The sequence below is a fragment of the Solanum dulcamara genome, chromosome 3, assembly GCF_947179165.1.
Source record: "Solanum dulcamara chromosome 3, daSolDulc1.2, whole genome shotgun sequence".
Classification (NCBI taxonomy): domain Eukaryota; kingdom Viridiplantae; phylum Streptophyta; class Magnoliopsida; order Solanales; family Solanaceae; genus Solanum; species Solanum dulcamara.
In genome coordinates, this window is record NC_077239.1 from 55,464,739 (window position 1) to 55,486,050 (window position 21,312).

The window sequence follows — 21,312 nt, forward strand, 5'->3', positions numbered from 1 at the left end:
TACGATTCCAAAATAGGGTCTTTAATCTTTATTTCATAAAACCTTTAATTATACGAAATGAGGGGTTGTGTGGATGAAACCAGCAGCCACACACTTATTTTAGAATACTTTTAATCCCTTCAACCCATCACCACACACCTACAGCCGCACACCACAAGCACAACATCTTGTTTCGACTATAATTTAACTATAGCGACTATAATTTAGTTTATCTCGAACGTCAAGCATATTTATGATATTTACACATTTGCATCCACTTAAACAATATATAATACACTTCATAACAACACCATAAGCTTCAAATTGAAAGGAAAGATCTTACCTTTCTCGAAATTGGCCAAAACTCACTTCAGAAACCTCTTTGATGTGCTGAAATGGAGCGGACTGTTTGTGTCACTTGTCCGCTGACCTAAATTGGAATTTTATATTATCAAACACCATTATATAACCGTGGGACACCTCAAATATTTAATTCACGGAACAAAATAGGGCCTTACCTTTTTGTTGCCCCAAACCCGTAGCCCCTCTAGCTTATTCTCTCAATCTTTTCTCTCAACTTTCTTCTAAGTTTCTAAGTGTAGGGCTGAAGAAATGACTCCATAGTCGTCATACGATAAATATATTCATCTCCACGTGCTTGAGTAACACCGTACATAATTAATTCACGGAAGAAAATTGAAGAACTTACCTTTAATTCTTCACAACCAGGGTTGCCTTTCTTTTTTGTTCTTCACGTTTTTTTTCCTCTTTGGCTGCAGTTTTGGATAAAAAATAAAGTACTTAGTCACAATACATGTATATATATATTTCCTTAGGGGTGACACATGTCATCCCCTTAGGGTGACACGTTTCATCCCCTTAGGGTAACACGTTTCATCCCCTTATTGGGCCACGTATCATGCTGCCAATTAGGGATTGCCACGTGGCAGTGGGTTCCACCTCCCCCCAAGTAGGTGGGTCACCTACTTGACCCCAAGCAGGTGGGTCACCTTCTTCTATGTGGCGCTTTACCATGCTGCCACGTGGAGCCTCCTCTTGCTGCCACGTGTTATTTTCTTTTCTTCCTCGTGGGTTCGTAATCTCATCTTATTTTAAGAACCCATGTAATCCTTGCTACATAAGCTTGGTATGTACTCATGTAGCTCAAGTATGTAAAACTTCTAAGTTAGTAGCTTACATAGGTAAATCAAGTCCCACGACTCGTTACTTGGCCTCCAACTCCTTCCGAATTCTCATGACCCTATTTCCAACCTTCCCTACTATGGGTATCACATTCTCCCTTCCTTAGAGTTGCTTAATAGTGTAATATATTATCCGGCTCACAGGATAACTTCTAAGAAACTTAAGAGATATTCCAAGCTTGAGATTGTGGGGTGTAACATCCTTCCCCCTTTTAGAACATTCATCCCCGAATGTTAAACAAAACTTCCCTCAAAACTTTATACATATTGTAGGGAGACTCTTTGTTATTACCATAACACATACTTTTATCCAAGTACTTAATATACGAGTTTCAGGATTTGGGGTTATCTATAAACATCGGGAATAGGTATAAATACTTGTGTTTCCTGTCCTCTTCAATTTCCCAGGTCATCCTTTTTCTGGTTTTTGTTTTACCACCATACCTTGACGGAAGTCACATCCTAGTTCGCAACCTTCTAATTTGCCAATCCAAGATGGTGATAGTTTGTTCTTCGTAGGATAACTCTTTTATGATGTTGACATCATTTATGGGACATACTCTGAGTGGATTACTAATACCCGTATGAAGCATCCCTATCTGATAGACTGGGTGTATAATTTCCCAATCAGGTGGTAAGTCCAACTTACAGGCAACGTTATCCATCTCACGAGTAACTTAATAAGGTCTAATGTATTTCGGGCTAAGTTTCCTTTTCTTGCTGAATCTTATTACTCCCTTCCTAGGTGACCCTGCTACAAACACCTATTCAGCAGTTTAAACTCTGACTGTTAATGTCGATTATCTACATGTCACTTCTGTCGACTCTAGTCTGCTAATCAGCATCTTACTTCATCATGTCGGGGCCTTTAGTATTTGCCCCAATAGGGGGACTTACACACTCTACCATACAACCTCTTGTAGGGGGTCATTTGGATATTGGAATGGTAGCCATTCTTATAGGAGATCTCAATAAGTGGTAGACGATCGTCCCAGTTACTCTTGAAGCCAACCACGTAGGCTCACAATATATCTTCGAGCATTTTGATATTGCACTCAATCTGTCTAGCAACTCGAGGGAAAACTGTGGTACTAAGACCAACCTGTGTTCCCAATCTCTTCTTGGACTGATCTCCAGACATTAATTATAATTGAAGTCCCTCTATCTGAGATAATAGCTGGGGAAACCTCATGGAGTCTTACTACCTCCTTGACCTATAACTTTACATAGTTTTAACTGCGTAGGTAGGTTTGATTGAAAGCAAATTGGCTGATTCATTAGTCTACTCACAATAATCCGTATAGTACCCTATTCTCGCAGAGTATAAAATAGGTTCATAATGACGTTGATAATTTGGGACTCCTTAGTCTCGTATAGTCCTTCTCGACTCCTCTCAAAACTTTAATTGGCACTCTACCTTTTGGGTTTTATTTTTTCTATCCTCAGAATTGGCTTTCATAGTCGTTCTATGGTTTGCCTATTATTAACTAGTGTTACGTTGAAGAAATGTGGCATATAAGTGCGTCATCGATTAATAATCAGCTAATCCTGCTTGTGTTGCTTAAGACATTTTTATAATTCCCTTAACGTAACTTATAATACTCTAGGTATGTAATCTCATGTCGTTCCTCCGCCGCTAGTTTGGACTCTTCCATCTCGCGCGATCATACCATATTAACGCACTAAATTCCACCCGAATTTCAAAGTTAAGCTTGCTTGGGTGAGAGTAATACTAGGATGGGTGACCTCCCTGGGAAGTCTTCATGTCGCATTTTGTTATAATCCTTGCAATAATGTGTGGGGCACTCAACTCAGCCCAAGATTTACCTTAGCGTCGTCTCGCTAGTCTTCATGTTTTGCCTTGCCCTTTTCTCTGTTATCTTGCAACCGGTATAGGGGTAGATCTTTAGGTCCACTATGACCATGTCACTAGTCTCCTATTGTATTCACCCCTTTTTGTACGCATCCATTCATTAGGGTTGGCTATTGAGTAGCGCTAAAATTCGTTCATATAGTGACCTTTAGAACCGTTTTGAGTTCTGTCTATTATTAGCTGGCATAGTTTTAAAGGAATTTGACATATAAGCTTGCCCATCCTATAGTAACCATCTAGTCTTGTTTGTCTTATTTAAAATATTTCACAATTTTCCTTACCCCCGCTTGTAACCTTCTTGACACATTCTCGTGTCATTCTTTACTTTTACAAGAATATGAAAGAATGCAAGAAATACCTTAGCGTTGTCCCGCTCGTCCCACCTTGTCGCACTTCTTTCCTTTCCCTTATTCACTTTGTGTTCTTCTCATCTTCTACCACAGGAGGCTTTCTATTCTTTTTCCTTGGTTATTTATCTATCGCAACATCATTTGCGACCAACTCTTTAGCCAGTATTTTGGCTTTTAGTCTAGCATGATGTCATTATCCTCCTTCATAGTATCTCTTAAGTTATTCGATATCCTTTCATAGTTATACCCTTTTCTTTTTATATGCACCCACATTCTAGTGTTACATCATTCAGAGTCTCGTCAAAACTCCTTAACGCTGTCTTACATACCATTCTAACTTCTATCCAATTATTGGTGGCTTCCAGACCTTTCTAACTTGGTTCAGCAAGGGATCCTATTGAATTTTAATCATCCAACTCGAGTCTGTTGTCATATCAATTGCCTCTTCTTACCCTTGCAGTTCTCTTACTTGTTTCCCCCCTTTAGATGGTACTTACACTTTTACCTATTTATACCTTGCTCTATCTCTCTATGTCCGGTCTCAAATTCGTTCAATCTCTTTCCCCAGTCTATTTGGAACTATATCATGTCCCCGTCCTTCTATGTATTTTATAATCTGATTATCTACGTATGGAACCTTGGCTAAATCACGAAGCGATGAGAAATTTTCCATGCATAGTGCGACATCTCCTCTATTAATCTGTACTTAAATAATGGGACCCATGGAATAACTCGTCCAAGGCCACATTCTACTTATCTTTATAAAAAGTTAATATACACTTATAGCCATTCTAAATTTTCTTTTAACTAGGCAACATTTGTATCCCGACATTCATTATCCCAGGTTCTCTTGGAGTAGTGGTTTTATCCCAACCTATATTCTTTGTTTCTTGGGATGAATGGAAGCTGCGCCATTTATTCCTTAAGTTTGTCTTCTTTTTCTCTTAAGAGTTCCGTTATTTTTGGGGCAACATTGTGTACGCGCATTACTCCTTTATACCTTATGGCCCTTACCCTTACTATATATCTAACACAGCCTTTTAACTTAGTCGACATATACCAAGTGTGCCTTACTAGCGGTCTTACTTTATCCCCGTATTGTTGTGCCACACCTTTAAGTTCATACTTACATATCCCCCTTTTAACTCATACTCCTATTCAATTCATAACATCTCTCTGGGGTGCTTCTGTTAGCATTTGTTCCTCCAGTTAGTTGGTGGAGAACTAATAAACTGTTATCATAAACTATTTTCCAACCGCCGTTAGAAGAAAACTAGAATCCCTTAAATATCACAGTGCTTCTTAACACATGACCTACATGGTCTTCCTCTGCGTTTATCCTCGAGTTATGAACAACTTATCTAATTTACAACTAGCAGTTGGGGCTTGGTACCTAAGAAAAGTGAACTCAATTGCTGGACATTTTACCCTTTACCTTGAGATTTTTTCTTTTCTTTCCTACAGCACAAATACGGCTGGAGATATCGTAGTCTGAACTGTACTGCTCATATAGGCTTTTGTTTCTCCGAACTAAAATTTCTCGAGTAAGAAGGGTGCCCCTTATCAACGACATGGAGAGTACCTCCTACAGTTTTAGTTAAACATAATAGGGGTACTCAGTATCCATTTCCAAGACATATTAGGAATCTATGTTCCATTCCCTTTTCTTATTTTGGGAAAATTTCGGCAGAGTTTCCTCTATATTTTTTACTATCCCAAAACCTGCACGCAGAAGATACCAACAATGTCTCACAGGGCCAACACATATATATTCATATCATATCACGGCCGCACAGGACTTTCAATATCATCTCATATCGCAGCCACACAGGGCTTTCAATATCAACAATAACATAAAAATAATAGACTTACCTCATATGTCCAACTTTGAACTGTATCTGTTGCACTTCCTGTCTACTTTTCCCTTTAGTTTTTGACTTTACATTACAAGCACATGTCAATACCTTACCCAACAGATATCTTTCGTGTCTTTACGTTACTTATCTGTGTGCTCCCTAACTTCCCATATCGTTAATTACTTTCTTCTGTTGATATCGTCCTTCTATTAAGATCCACGGTTAGTATAAGGAATTGTCCTATGACTCGGATCTATAGCACGATCTCAGATAGGAAAGAAAGGTAACATCCTAAATGTCCTATACCTTCCTATTTATAGATGTGGCACACAACACATCGATAATCAAGACTCTACTAGACACGATCTACAGACAATCCAAGGACGAACTACTCTGATACCACTTCTGTCACGAACCAACCTCGTAGGCCGCAATTGAGGTCCGATCTGAACCCCCGTATATGTGTCTATCAGTTGTGGTCAAGTCGAACTGTAATTAACATAATACCATGCAAAACAACCCTATTAGGTGATAACATTTTCATAAATCGATAGCCTTTTTTATTTGTATCACATCATGAAAGGGCACGTAAGACGACAAGGCTGCCATAACATAATAACATGTACCATACGTTATGTAGACCCAGCTGAACCAACTGACATACACAACCCATATATACATGTCTGTAGACCTCTAAGAATATTAATGACAACATATGGTGGGATAAGGCCTCCGCCGTACCCCTGAATAAACAAAACAATTTTATACATCGGTGGTCAATACCAAAAACTAGGCTCCGATACAATGGAGCCTCTTCCCACTGAGCTGAGCGGAATTCTAAACTGATGGACTCCCAACACCTGTATCTGTACCTGCAGGCATAAAACGCATCCCCCCGAAGAAAGGGAGTCAATACGACATATGTACTGAGTATGTAAAACATAACATAATACGACTGGAGTTATATCTGAAATAGAGAAGCAGAGGGTAAATTATCAAATCAGAAACCTATACCTGGGAAAGTAAAATCATGCATGCTCAAATTTTTAAATATAGTCGGCCCTATCAGGGATCTGGTGAATCATATATGTAGAACTATCACCTCCTTATTACAATACATCATCACATATATATATATATACGTACCCCGACCCTCTAGTAAGGGCGCGATGAACAATGTAGTGGAACTGAGCACGAATCTGATAATCGGCCCGAGACTCGGAGAAGAAGTGTTACAGTATACACGATAGAGTAGTGGGAAACAAAATACAGTTTAAATCATTATTTGAGACTCAATGAAGTCATCAAGCGAACCATCACTTGGAGATCAGGGTAGAAAGTATCTGATGTATACCCTCTAAATGTCACTAAGGAATATGTAAAAAGGAGTTTTGGAAACTTAGACATATACCAGTGTGAAATATCTTATAGAAGTCTGAGCATTGGTTATCTCAGAGCCTTTTTTTAAAAGAAGAGTTTTGTCTAATCAATCACTATACAATCACATAGAAGACTCAAGGAATAGGAGTTTATCTACTTTAAGAGTCTTAACATCCAGAAGTGATCAAGATTCCTGAAGTCATATTCAGAACCTAAGAATGAAGTTGCACCAAAGCTTACATCATCCATAGTCTACATCTAAGACATGCCAAAAGAAAGAAGAGATAGTTTCACATACCTGTTACGGGTTACTTCTTATCCCGTTCATCTCGTCGTTCTTTGAACCTAAGTAACTTAAAAGCAATACGAGTATCAACAACCTTAAACTTTATAGTGCCTTAAGTTGCACCTTAGTATTCATGGAACTTATGTCCTTGTTCGTCTCCTCGACTAGGTCTTTAATTAGTTAAGGCGTTAACGGAAATCGGGCAGCACCTCCCCTATAACATGCCCTATCCGAATTTCCAATTATCTCCCTAATCACTACAGTCAACCAACAACAACAACCTGCAGCCCATATACAAGTAAAACATGGCAACATTACACAATACAAACTCCAACCAACTCGCTTAAAATTACGATACCAAAATAGGATCTTTAATCTTTATTTCGTAAAACCTTTAATTATATGAAATGAGGGGTTGTGTGGCTGAAACCAGCAGCTCCCACACTTCTTTTAGAATAATTTTTAGCCCTAAAACCCATCACCACACACCTGCAGCCGCACACCACAAGCACAACATCTTGTTTCGACTACAATTTAACTATAGCGACTACAATTTATTTTGTCTCGAACGTCAAGCATATTTATGATATTTCCACATTTCCAGCCACTTACACAACGTATAATTTCATAACAACACCATAAGCTTCAAATTGGAAGGAAAGATCTTACCTTTTCCGAAATTGGCCAAAACTCACTTCGAAAACCTCTTTGATGTGCTGAAATGGAGTAGACTGTTTGTGTCACTTCTCCGCTGCCCCAAATTGGAATTTTATGTTATCAAACACCATTATATAACTGTGGGACACCTCAAATAATTAATTCACGGAACAAAATCGGGCCTTACCTTTTTGTTGCCCCAAACCCGTAGCCCCTCTAGCTTGTTCTCTCAAGCTTTTCTCTCAACTTTCTTCCAAGTTTCTAAGTGTAGGGCTGAAGAAATGACTCTGTAGTCATCATATGATACATATATACATCTCCACATGCTTGAGGAACACCGTAGATAATTAATTCGTGAAAGAAAATTTAAGAACTTACCTTTAATTCTTCACAACCATGGCTGCCTTTCTTTTTTGTTCTTCACGTTTTTTTTCCTCTCCTTGGCTGAAGTTTTGGATAACAAATAAAGTCCTTAGTCACAGTACATGTAGATATATGTTGCCTTGGGGGTGACACGTGTCCAGCCCTTATTGGGCCACGTATCATGTTGCCAATTAGGGGTTGCCACGTGGCAGTGGGGTCCACCTCCCCCCAAGCAGATGGGTCACCTACTTGACCCCAAGTAGGTTGGTCACCTGCTGCCATGTGGCACTTTACCATGCTGCCACGTGGCGCCTCCTCTTACTGTCACGTGTCATTTTTTTCTCTTCCTCGTGGGTTCGTAATCTCATCTTATTTTAAGAACCCGTATAATCCTTGCTACGTAAGCTTGGTATGTACTCAAGTAGCTTAAGTATGTAAAACTTCTAAGTTAGTAGCTTATGTAGGTAAATCAAGTCCTACGACTCGTTACTTGGCCTCCAACTCCTTCCGAATTCTCATGACCCTCTTTCCAACCTTTCCTACTACGGGGTATCACATTCTCCCTTCCTTAGAGTTGCTTGATAGTGTCGTAGATTATCCGGCTCACAAGATAACTTCTAAGAAACTTAAGAGACATTCCAAGCTCGAGAGTGTGGGGTGTAACAATATTTCTTCAACTTTTGTGAGATCTCCTAACTTTCGAAGGAACCTCTTTTCTTTTGTTTATTTATTCAATATTATTAGTTTTTTGAGGTAGCGATGGGCCTGTAGTATTTTAGAGACTTCATAGATAAAATTGAGTTAATTTAGTATTTTCAGAGATTGAAATTTAAGCTTTGTTTTTACATAACCAATGTACTTTTAGACAGGTTTTATGAGTTTATGCGTTAAGTATTTAAAATGCTCACTACCTTTATACTTTTGTATCAAATTAAGTCTTCCGATTAGTAGTCAATCAAACCAAAATTTTACTTGGAACCAGCAATAATTTCTAAATGCCAACCACACTTAGGGCGTAGACTCAGGGAGTAACAAAAAATCTCTAAACGACAAAAGTACATCGATGAAGAAATGACCTAACAGGTTATTACAAGAAAAATTGACAAATGATAATGAATGAATAACATTGAAAATGATAATAAAAGAATTCTACGTGATAATAAATAAAACTTTAAAACGATTGGGCACATTTTCTGTAAGTTTTATTTAATTTAAAAATAGAAAATTATGCAAGACGAAGCAGAGCAATCATCACTATGAGATCGTGATTATACAACCACCGCCCCACGCCATTTGCCATCTGTAATTTCATAAGCTCCATCAAAACAGCAACCAACATTAAGCCTAAACATGTAGAAGAGCTTCAATAATTCAGCTGCAAGAGCCATATATTTTAGCATCAAAGTTAACCTCATGTAAATAGGATCGAATAAAAGAGATCAAGTTTTTCAATAGCTATGACTAATTCCACAAATCTAGTGTAAACAGAGAGACCCAAGTTTTTCTAATAGCTAAGACTGATTCCACAAATCCAGTGTAGTTTTCCCCCATCAGAGATCCAGCACTAGCATTCCTAAACAACAAGGCGTCATGAAAGTAACACTTGTCTGCTTAAGACAACTATGCCTAGCTGTCTTAGCTCATCGGTTGTGGTTGCTTGGACGCGGAGTTCTGCACAAAGACAAAGTGTGTCATAAACTGGTCACCAAACAAGATGGAGCTGCATAAACTCTAGAAATCACGAGTCTTAAACTTACATCAGAGTTGCCATCCAACTTATTTAACTTAGCAAACATGTTCCCATAGAATTTCGCATCCTTCTTATTGAATTCCTTAACTTTCTCCTTCAGAGCTTTGTATTCAAGCTTCACATCCCTTGATGTCATAAAAGAGTACCAACTTATAACAACACGAAAGAGATGCAACAGATGCGGACAGCGAGTATAGAAGAAATAACACAATACCTGTTGTTAGGATCAATCTCAAGGGCTTTCCTAATGTCAAATTCAGCCAGATCAAGATCTGCCATGTTCATATATGCTTGAGCTCTCCGGTAAAGAGCTTTAACATTTGTACTCTCAGTTTCCAACACCTAAAGTGCACAGAATCAGTAAAGACAGAAATAGATCAATGAAAATAAGGCGGCGTGTTCTGATCTAATGGAACCTTGGTACACAGCTTCTCCGCCTGCTTATAATCTTTCAGCTTCAACTTGCAAGCGGCATTATTTAAGTTGCAGCTGATCTTCAAAGCTTTTGATTGTTTCTTTTCCTCTTCACTAAAGTCAGTATCATATTCAATAAATTTAGCAGCCTGCATTTATTTCAATTCCTGCTGTCAGGCAAAACTGGATCAAAGACCCCGACAATTTAATTACTCACAAACACAGGAGCACCCTATCTTGGAGACTACACACCTTCTCATATCTCTTTGATGCTCTTGCATATTTACCAGCCTTGAAGAGAGCATTTCCTTCCTCTTTCTTTTTGCCAGCAGCCTCAATTTTCTCCTGGGTATTCATATCCCATGATTCCTTTTCCTGCAGGCCAAATTAAAGACATGAAAACACACTTTGGCAGACAGGGAAGAGTTCGAATTATAAGGAAAAACTGTATCACATACCTTGACAAAGGAAACCAACTCAACCTCATAATATACAGTTGAGTTGGGAGGAACAACCCCTAAGTCTTGCTTTGATTCAGATGGACCAAAGGCATACTCAGGTGCAATTATTAGAAGTGCCACTTCACCCTTCTTCATTGACATGGCAGCGCTATCCAACCCATCTATAACTTGCTCTGTTCAAGGCAGATCACCAGTGAACAAATCAAACAAAGAATAGAGCCAACCAGAAAGTCACAAAATTATATCTCAGCTGTAACAACAATGATGTAATTCAGAATCCGTACCTTCATCTGTCTTAAACTCGAAAAGCTCATCTTCATTTTCTCCATTGTGGCCCTTCTTTATGAAGATTGTGCCATCTTGTAGCTTGCCGATCAATTTCACTACAAGATGCCGATTCAAATATTTGTAAGATATCATGCTTATTATTCATAAATCTACAACATTCTGAGTAACTAACTTTTAACCACAGCCCCTTCATTCGGTTTCTCGTATCCTTCCCCTTCTTTTACGATCTTCTTTATTACTTTCTTATCCTCAGTTACACTTGAGACAGTCTTCCACGTTACCAACTCCAAGCTAATTTGCAGTGTAGCATTAGGTGGGACTGCTCCTCCATCACCTGAGGCTGGTTTTCCTTTCTCCCCAAAGCCATCTGCAGCAAACAAATTAGTCATGTTAGTGAAAGAACTTTACAGGAAGACATTACAAAACCCCCTTCTTAGAAAGACGACCTACACTGTGGCTTCACCGTCAACTGGACTTTTTCGCCTTTCTTCATAGTTTTCACAGCTTTTGCAATAGCAGGGCAGAAGTGTCCTGTCCCAACAATAATGTTAGTGCATGATAGTGAATCTATAAACCTTGTGAACAAGATGCTGCAATGACTCAATGGTTACCTTCCTGAACAGTGAACTCCACTCCATCCGATTTTTCAACCAATGATCCATCTTCAAGCTGAGCTTCATACTTGACTGAACAATAAGATCAAACCAAATGATTAATCACTGTTCGACCAAATAAATACACACAAACCACTGATGAAATTAAAAAGACAACAGAAGAAAGATACCTAAAACTTCGTCAAGATCCTTGGGGTTTTCCCATTTCTCTCCCTTGGTAAGGATCTTCTTGAAGATACCACCATCCTTGCAGATGTCCTTTACACTCACCCATGATAGCAATTCGACATCAAACTGGAGAGTGGAATTTGGAGGGATAGTTGGAGGAGAACCAGACTCTCCATAAGCCAGCTCTGGAGGAATGGTGAAAATGGCATTTTCACCTTTTTTCATCGTCTTAATGCCTTGATCCCATCCCTTAATTACTTGTCCTATTAGGAAAGAACAGAAGCATCAGCAAAACACACAATAAGATATCATTCATCCAAGATTTAATACAAAACAAAGATATATGAAATATGACAGTTCCTAATAATGAAGAAGCTTCACTTCTTGGTTTTGATAGAGCTTATATTAATCAATAATCTCCTGTAACTACTAAAAAAAACCAAATCTACACTGAATAAACTACCTATAAATCAAACTGTAAATACCCTCTTCCAAATACACACATGCACGGAAACGCATACATATGTGTGTGAATATCAACTCTCCATCACTCACATAAAATATTGAATACACACGGCAAGCATCAACATACATGCTGTAAACCTATTTCAATTGTTCTATAACCAAGAAATCCTCGAGGATCCTGATGCAGAATGTGCAGCTAAGTCAAAACACCAATTTTTTTCCTACGGAATTGTTAACCCCTGATGTGTTCCTAAGCCACACATCACGTGTTGCAGTCTACCACTAGATCAAAGCCCTAGGAGAAAAACTATTCAGATTCTCATGACCCGCTTCGGAATCACATAGTTCAAACCTTGGTATAAGGCTCCCTAGTTAAAGACTGCCTTAGTGCAAGATACTTGCACCCTAGAAGAAAGAGAAAATAAACAAATTGATGGATCAGTATTTTTAAGAGCCAGCACAATCACAATGCCTTTAGTATACTTTAACATATATGAATTTAGTACTATAATAATCAACCTGCAATTAGAAAAACTAATTTCAATATCCAAATATACAAAAAAGCTGATATTAGTCCAAATTCTCAGAGTTGAGATTCAAAGAAACGTGCGCTTCTCTTTACTCAGATCTACCTAACGGGTGTGTTTGGTATGGAAGAAAACATTTTCTGGAAAATGTTTTCTTATTTGCCATGTTTGGTTAGACAAAAAATTTGGAAAATATTTTCTCTAGGAAAACAAGTTCCTTAAAGATGAGGAAAATGACTTCATTAATGGAAGTAGGGAAAACATGTTCGGTCAGTGTTATTCTATGTTTATTGTATCATCTCATCCACCCAACGCCCCCTATCCCTTGACCATCCCAACCCCCGCCACCGCCAAGCCCCGCAACCCACCCCTATAGTCTTTTGCTGGATTACGTATAAATGCTCTTGAGTTAACATATTTTCTGCTTACTTAACAAACACTAGGAAAAAGTAAGAAATCTAACTTGTTTTTCAAAAAAACATTTTCTAGGAAAGCATTTTACATGAAAAATATTCTCCTTCATACCAAACACATACATCTCATGGATGTCACCAGCACTAACATGACATCAGATTTCTTAATACGGAAGGCCTTCAGATTCATATTCGTTAAATTAAAAGATAGATTTTCAGAGACCCATTCAAGCAAAAGTTAAACCGGCAAGCTAACTATTGTCTATATACTAAAACTATTAACACACTATACAAAACTCTACGAGAGAGAGAGATAGAGAGCAGTGAATGTTAAGAAGTAGAGTTATTTTTTCTAACCTTGACCGAGAGTGAACTTGAAAGGAGTTCCCCTATCGCGACTGGAATCAAACTTGGTCCCATCAAGCAGAGTCCCAGTATAATGAACTGAGGATTAAATGAAATCATCACAAAATGAACAAATTAAGATAATTTAAGCAAGGCAAACAACAATGGATAAAGTGTAATTTACCTTCCACTTCATCTCCACCTTCAGGAGTGTCCCATCCTTCACCTTCCTTAACAAGCTTCTTCTTCAAACCTTCTCTCCCGATCTCCTTCTCTTCCCCGACTTCCATTATCGGACTTTCATCCGGCAGATCCATATCCTCATCCATTCCCTCTGCCGCCGGAATATCAAAATCATCATCCATTCGAGATAAAAATGCAGCACTCGAACCTGTGGAACTCAACAAAAGCAGTGATGTGGTTGTGGCGTGAGAAAACGAGTAAAGAGAGTGCGAGTGTGTGTGTGTGTGTCAAAAAGCTTTAGGTTCTAGAGAGTTCCAATGAGGTTTTAGAGTGAGTTTGACAATTCTCGAATCATGACGAGACAAGAGGTTAGCTATGATTAATTAATAAGGCGAAACCCAACTGTTCATTTTAGACACTTCAAATAAAATTTTGATGTATCATTTTGACACGTTGTGCTGATTTGCACATTGTGCTGCACCCATTTTAAGCGCGTGAAAAACATTTTTTTCTTTTAAAATGTTTTTTTATTATTATTTTTATTGTTCTTCTTCTTCATTTTTGCCATCATTTCTTTTTGATTTCTTTTCTTTTTCTTCTTCATTTCTTCTTCTTCTTCATTGCGTGTTCTTCTTTTACAAAACACAATCTTTCTCCATTTTCTTCAACACCCATTTGCCCAAAACTCATAAATTTCCCTCTCACAATCTCTCCAAACGATTCAAGAATCGTTGATAGACTTGTTCACATATTCACTAAGCCTCTTGATTCATCAAAAAGCCAAGAACTTGATGAGTTGGTTCAAAGATTAGTACTTGTATTGTTGAAGTTATTCTTAGAAATATGAGAAATTGGAGAATAGCCCATTTGTTTTTAATTGGACTTTGAATTTTATTGTGGGTTCTTTAAAGTTTGAATTCTTTAACAATTTCAAAAATAATAATTTTAAAAGTCATGTCTGCGTACACTTTATTCTCTCCAGACCCCACATTATGGAATTCCACTGGGTTGTTGTTGTTGTTGTTGTATTAATCTTGCAGGAAAAAATGAAGGTTCGTTGAATTTTTTGATCCAATTTGATTTATATTTTTGTTTGTCATTATAGCTCAATTTTTCCTCTTTAGATGATATGGATAGCATTGGATGGATGTTGGAGGAGAAGAAGATCTGGTGGGGAAGGGGTTGGGGTTGGGGTTGGGGTGGGTGGGGTTGGAGAAGATGACGGTAGGGTGGGGGAGCGGTTGGGGTTGGGGTGGGTAGGGTTGGAGAAGATGAAGGTGGGGTGGGTGGGGTTAATAGTTGTTAATTTTTATTTTTTAAAAAAATTATTATTTGGATAAAAAAAATGACACGTGTCATTAAATTATTGATCATTTTTTTCTATTCAAAAGTCATTATTTGATAATTATTTATTTAAAGTGAGATAAAGTATATAGTTTATTATTATAGAAATATAAGTCGAAGATAGTGCGACAATGAAATGCGAAACTACCTTGAAACGCAAGGACTAAATCGTATTTTTCATTATTATTATTATTTTATTTGTAAAAAAAAAAACTTATTTTAGTATAAAAAGGTAAGGCTGAAATTTGGATTCTATTTTTTTTGGTCCAATTTCTTTGCGGAGGAAAAGCAGTGGGGTCCTCTGCCCTTGCTTTTTCTCGAACGCCACAAGTGTTTTGCAATTTTGGAAAGTGCATATATGCATTAAATATATGTCATGTATCTTTATTTAATTTGTTATTTTTGACACGTCAAGCGAGTGTATTACACGCATTTAATATATTTTGGTGATTGTCAAAAGAGTGTCAAAATGACACATCGGAGCCTTACTTGAGGTGTCTAAAATGAACAAAGCATAGTTGAGGTGTCTAAGTGAAAGTTGGTGCCAACTTTAGGAGGTTACTGATGGATTTCACCTTTGGTCATGCGATATAAAATTATGATATGAAGTTGAAATTTTATTTGGACATACAATTTTGACTTTTTATGTAATATATTTTCTCATAAACATAAAAATTTCATAAGTTGTAAAAATATTAAAATTATCCCAATTATTTATACAATATTATTAAATAAACAAAAATTTATAAAATCGTATTATACATTATTACAAAGCTATTCTAAAAATTACAACCCTTATTGATTAAACTTTATTTAATTCAATAAAAAAAATCAAATTAAACATAAGTTGTTAGTAGCTAAGGAAATTATTTTTGCAATTAATGTCACAGATTATAATGATTAGTCTTTTCCACTCAATACAATGATCAAAATTTTTTATTATTAAACATTGATTTGAATGAAGTAGTAATAAGAATTTGGTGAATATAAATGGTAAACTAATAATTGATTTGAAGTAAAAATAAATTTTATATTGGAGAGAATAATCATTATATGAGATATAAATGATTTTAAAAATAATGATATGAATTATAAATTTTATTTACATACAAAACAAATGGTTATATATATATATATATATATATATATATATATAAATATGGGTTATTTTAACAAAATATAAAATTGTGGGTCAATTTTTGTATTTGAAAAATCTCATATCATGATTTGAAATTCTCGAATTATGATTTTTAGTGAATTTGAATTTCATTTCATGATATGAAATCATGAGATGAAATCAACGTAAAATTACATATCTAAATGCTGATTTCATATCATGAGATAAAATCATATGGCCAAACGCCTACTTAGTAGGGTCTACAGTGCTGACTAGTTTGCCTGTTCAAGTTCCAAAGGAAATGGGAATCTATATATATAATAAGAAAGGTGAAAACGCTTACGATTCACCATCACAAGAAATAGAATTTATGAATTATTAATTTGAAATTAATTTTTTTTTTTTGTAAAAACTAAAAAAAGAAAAAGAAAAAAGAACTGAAAAATACTAAATATCTATTTTATACTATTACTTTAACTTTTTTTTTAAAATTCAAACTTTAATAGTAGTTGACTACGCAATCCTCTTCCTAAAAAAATGCTCCAAAATCACGGTGACACATTAAAAAAATAACTCCAAAATCACAGTGACACGATAAAAGAATAACTGAATTATCTATATGTAAGCCATTTTCAATAAATAAAAAGTAAATAATTCTAACTCTTATTAATAACAAAAAAAGCAAAAATACTCACTACTTAATAATCTGTCAAATGAAGATATACTTTCTTTTTAAAAAAAATTGATAAAATTAATTTTAAATGAGACTTTTTCAAATTAAATAACTAAGCCACGTAATGCTATTAAAAATTAAAAATTAATTTAATTTTTTTATCTAAAAAATGTTTTACAAAGAATATAGAAAAAAGTTTTTAAAAAGGGCCACCAAAAAAAACTGTTACGAATGGATGCAGTTTCCTTGGGATGCAGATTTTAAAAAATGAAAAGTGGCACAAATTTAAAAATAAAATTATTAATCTGTTTTACAAAGAATGTAGCTTTTTTTTTATATAAAAGGGCTACCAAGAAAACTCAAATTGTTACGAATGAATGCAATTTCCCTAGGATAAAGATTTTTTAAAAAAAACGAAAAGTGGCACAAATTTAAAAATAAAATTATTAATATATAAAAAATAAGATAAGTAGAATTCTAACCCCTAAAATTATTCCTAGAGTTTCAAGCCAACGTGTATAATTAGCTACTCCTTTTTTGAATTTAATTTTAATAATAAAAAAATATATTCTTTAATCAACATATCTATTGAAAATTATTTATTCTAAAATCTGTTTTATTTAAAGTTGAGAAGTTATCAAAGTGTAATATAACTCCCCACTTTCATGTTTATGAAACTGTCGAACGGTTAAAGAGGTATCTTTACAATTACCACTTACCGCTATCCCTTTCCAATTTTCATGGTGGAGTTATTTTCTTATACGAAATATAGGAGTATATGAGTAGGGTCATGTGTGATGATGAAATGAGATAATAAATTAAAAACCAACCGGCAACAGGTAATGTTTTTTACTCCATGCATAGTAAAATTAGCAGGGTTTGTAATTATGAAATGATATATAGATTTTATTTTCTTTCGCTCTGGATTGGCCGAATTTGAGTTCTCCTCTTTTTCATCTATTTTTAATGTTTCTTTTTGTTCATATTGCTGGATTTGTATAATCCGTTTTCAATCTTTACATTATGTAGGTTTTTGGCTTACTATATGCTCTACTATGAAAGAAAGTGGTGTCATAAAGCTATATTTGAGAAAAATATTTCACAGACATAAAAGATTGTAAAGATAAATAGTGAAGGAAAATTGTCTCAAATACTCATATATATTTCATATAATCACGATAGCAAAATCTATCATTATGAGAAAATTTATGAATTCAATGATATCACATTTAAGTGACATGTCTTGAGATACACTCAAAATTTTGTCATAATTCTTCTTGATGTGGAAGTATTCATGCCCTTTTAGATCACTTCTCTTTTTTTTTTTTTATTAAAATTTTGAAATTTTTATTGCATGAACCAAACGACCCCTTACAGATATTTGTCTTTCTTTACTTGCCAAGTACGTGGCATATTCCTATCCTCATTTCTGAGATAACTCTCAGAAATGTCAAAAGAGGGGAACTCTGTAGCTCCTCTTCCTAAAACTCGTCTCTTGGTCTTCCTCCTTCTTTGTTTCCATTGTTTGTGAATATGATGAAGAGGCCAAATTGCTGCTGGTTTCCTTCTGATTTGCTTTCGATCTAGCTGATTTTTGAGTTTTTTAGCCCTGCATGTGTGTTTGTTGCTTTGTTTTTCATGTAGAAAATGGTCCTTCTCCTTGTCGTGTTTCTTTTTTTGTTCTTTCAGTTGATCCTCTTTTATTGAGGTGTGAAGATGATGATAGGACCAAATCTGCTTAGTTGGTTTCTTTCTGATTCTCTTCTGGTGTAGATATTTTGATGTGTCCCCTTCCCCTCTGTTGAATCTGTTGCATCTAAGTGCTTTGTTCTCCGCCATTGTGGTTACAAGTGCTTGAAGAAATTGATTTGTTGTTGCTTAGGGAAGTTGTTGCCTTGTGTTGATTAGTCCTTTTGTGTTTTCCTGTACTCCTGTAAAATAGGCATCCTAGAAAAACAAATTGAACTAACAAAATATTATATAAGAAATCAAAATCTTTTTTCCCCCTCTTTGTAATTGATTTTCATTTTCATTGTGAGTCCCTTTTTCCTTTTTTCTCCAGCTCTTTCAGTATTTCTTAATTCTTAGATAAGGGATTTGACTTTTATCACTGTTTAGGATTCTTCTCATGTGCACCGTCAAATCCTTAAACAAGTAACATTGCATTGGTCCTTCGTCTAAAGCATAGTTGGCTAAAGCATCTGCCAATTTATTTGCTTCTCGTAGGGTATGTTTGAAAAAGACATCCAAATCCCTCTTGTATTCCTCCACTTGTTGTATCCAGTCTGCTATAATCCATGGAGGTTTCCAGTCTCCAGTTAAAATTTTTTGTATAGTTTGTGAGTCTGTCTGAAAAATAATGTTGTTAAGTCCTTGCTGCTTACAGTACTTCAGGGCTTCCAGTAGAGCCACAATTTCTGCTTCTATATTGGTGGCATAACCAATTTCCCCTGCTTGAGCATACATTAGATTTCCTTGTGCATTTCTCACACAAAAACCATAGGCACTCCTCCCTGGGTTACCTCTAGAGGCTCCATCAGTGTTGCAAGCACACCACCCTTGTGGAGGGAAATTCCATCTGACTTGCTTTACCTTCATTCTTGCTTTACCTTCCTCCAGTATATGCACCAGATTTTCCCACCCAATAGGGATAGTTCTAATTGAGGGGTTTCTGTAGAGAACTAGTCTTTGGATGGAGATTAGGACTAGATGAATAACTGAGCTATTAACCTTCCTATGCCCATGTTTGATACCATTTCGTCTCTTCCATAATTCCCATATTATGATTGATGGCACTGCAGCATATATCTGCTTCAATCTGTTAGTTACTTGTGCATTCCACCATTTCACAATTAGTTGTTGTAATTGTACTCCTTCCATGTTTATTCCTGCTGCCTTACAAAAATAAGACCAAGTCCTTTTAGCAGTGTCTGATGTTAGGAATAAATGGGGTATAGTCTCCTCTCTAGGATTTATACAACACCAACACTTAGACACCATAGTAAAGTTCATCTTTTTTAGGACATCATCAGTAGGAATCTTGAATTTCCAACATCTCCACATAAAAAAAGAGATTTTAAAAGGCAACCCCTTAATCCACATGAAACTATATTTGCTCATTTGTGGTCCCCTTAACCTAATAAACTCCCAGGTTGATTTAATAGTAAAACCTCCACTTGTGTCTAGTATCCACCAAGGTCTATCACAATCTCTTTCTTCCCTGGGTGTGGATATATTATCGATGATATGATCAACAATGTCTTCAGTGAGTACTTCCATCAGTTTTCTTCTATTCCATCTCCCTTGTTCTGTCATTTCTTTGACATTTTGAATTCTTGTATCATAGGTATTCCTTGGATTTACAAAGTACAGGGCTCCCAATCCAGTCCAGTTATCAAACCAGAAAAGTGAATCCCCTTTCCTAGTTTGCCACCAAATTTGGTGTTCTATTAGGTCCCTGGCTTCTAGCATTTTTTTCCATGTCTGTGACCCCTGTTTCCACTGTACCACTATAGAATGTTCCTTCCTACAATATTTGTTGGTCATATAATCACTCCATAAGGTAGATTTTGTCCTGAAGTTCCACCAAAGTTTACAAAACAGTGCCAATGAGACATCATGAAGTGATCTAAAACCTAGGCCTCCTTCTATGGTTGGAATACACACCTTATTCCAAGCCACCCAATGTCTACTCTTGCTCCCAATAGTATTGCTCCAAAAAAACTGAGCAAACATCTTGTGTATTTGTCTGATGATTCCAATAGGGGGGTTAATAGCTGATAATATGTGTATTGGCATGCTTTGCAAAACATGTTTAATAAGAATTGCCCTTCCTCCAAAAGATAACATTTTTCCTTTCCATCCTTGAAGTCTATTCATAATTTTAAGGGTCAAAGTATTAAAGAATTCCTTTTTTCTTCTACAGTGGTAAATAGGGCAGCCCAAATACATAAAAGGAAATTCTCTTCTATTGATGCCAGTTACAATCTCAACTGTGATACTGATGTCACCTGATATTCTATTATGCATATAGACAGCACTCTTGTCCATGTTAATCTTTTGCCCAGAAGTCTGTTCATAGTTTCTCAAAATTCCCATTATTTTTTGTAGAGACACCACATCTGCTGAGGTAAAGATAATCATGTCATCTGCATATGCAAGATGATTTATTTTTGGACTCCATTTAGGCATTCCAAAGCCCTTAAACTGAGAGTTTTGATGCAATGCATTTAAACTCCTTGATAGGACTTCTGCTGAGAGTTTTGATGCAATGCATTTCGGGTAAAAGAGTAGTGTACATATCGATCCTATAATAAAATATGTCGAGGAACGTTCCACTCGATCCATAATTTAAAATAATATCGAGGAGCGTACGACCCGATCCATATTTTTATCATATTATATATATATATATATATATCCGTTTCAGAACTCGGTGAATAACTTCATCACATACGACATCATCGTATGCTTCACTTCATCATATACAGCATTTTATCATCGTATACTTCATACATATGTATGAAGTATATGTATGAAGTATACGATGATAAAATGCTGTATATGATGAAGTGAAGCATACGATGATGTCGTATGTGATGAAG

At 36.1% G+C, this 21,312-nt stretch overlaps 1 protein-coding gene across 1 annotated transcript; it reads right to left on the bottom strand.

Moving 5' to 3' along the window:
* Positions 1-9,284: 9,284 nt before the first annotated feature.
* On the bottom strand, positions 9,285-13,942 carry LOC129882612 (peptidyl-prolyl cis-trans isomerase FKBP62-like). Its single transcript, XM_055956994.1, has 13 exons — positions 13,576-13,942; positions 13,404-13,490; positions 11,644-11,904; positions 11,471-11,545; positions 11,310-11,390; positions 11,032-11,226; positions 10,856-10,954; positions 10,569-10,744; positions 10,363-10,485; positions 10,113-10,259; positions 9,911-10,038; positions 9,704-9,821; positions 9,285-9,617 (listed from the first exon to the last, which is right to left on the bottom strand). The coding sequence occupies exons 1-13, from the start codon at positions 13,754-13,756 to the stop codon at positions 9,582-9,584; spliced, it is 1,707 nt and encodes a 568-aa protein (XP_055812969.1). The 5' UTR covers positions 13,757-13,942; the 3' UTR covers positions 9,285-9,581.
* Between the last annotated feature and the right edge of the window lie 7,370 nt (positions 13,943-21,312).

Coding starts and splice junctions, on each gene's coding strand:
- LOC129882612 (XM_055956994.1), bottom strand. CDS start 13,756: ATGGATGATGATTTTGATATTCCGGCGGCAGAGGGAATGGATGAGGAT. Junction 11,391..11,470: donor GGAGTTCACTGTTCAGGAAG/GTAACCATTGAG, acceptor TTGTTGGGACAG/GACACTTCTGCCCTGCTATT. Junction 10,745..10,855: donor CGAGTTTAAGACAGATGAAG/GTACGGATTCTG, acceptor TGCCTTGAACAG/AGCAAGTTATAGATGGGTTG.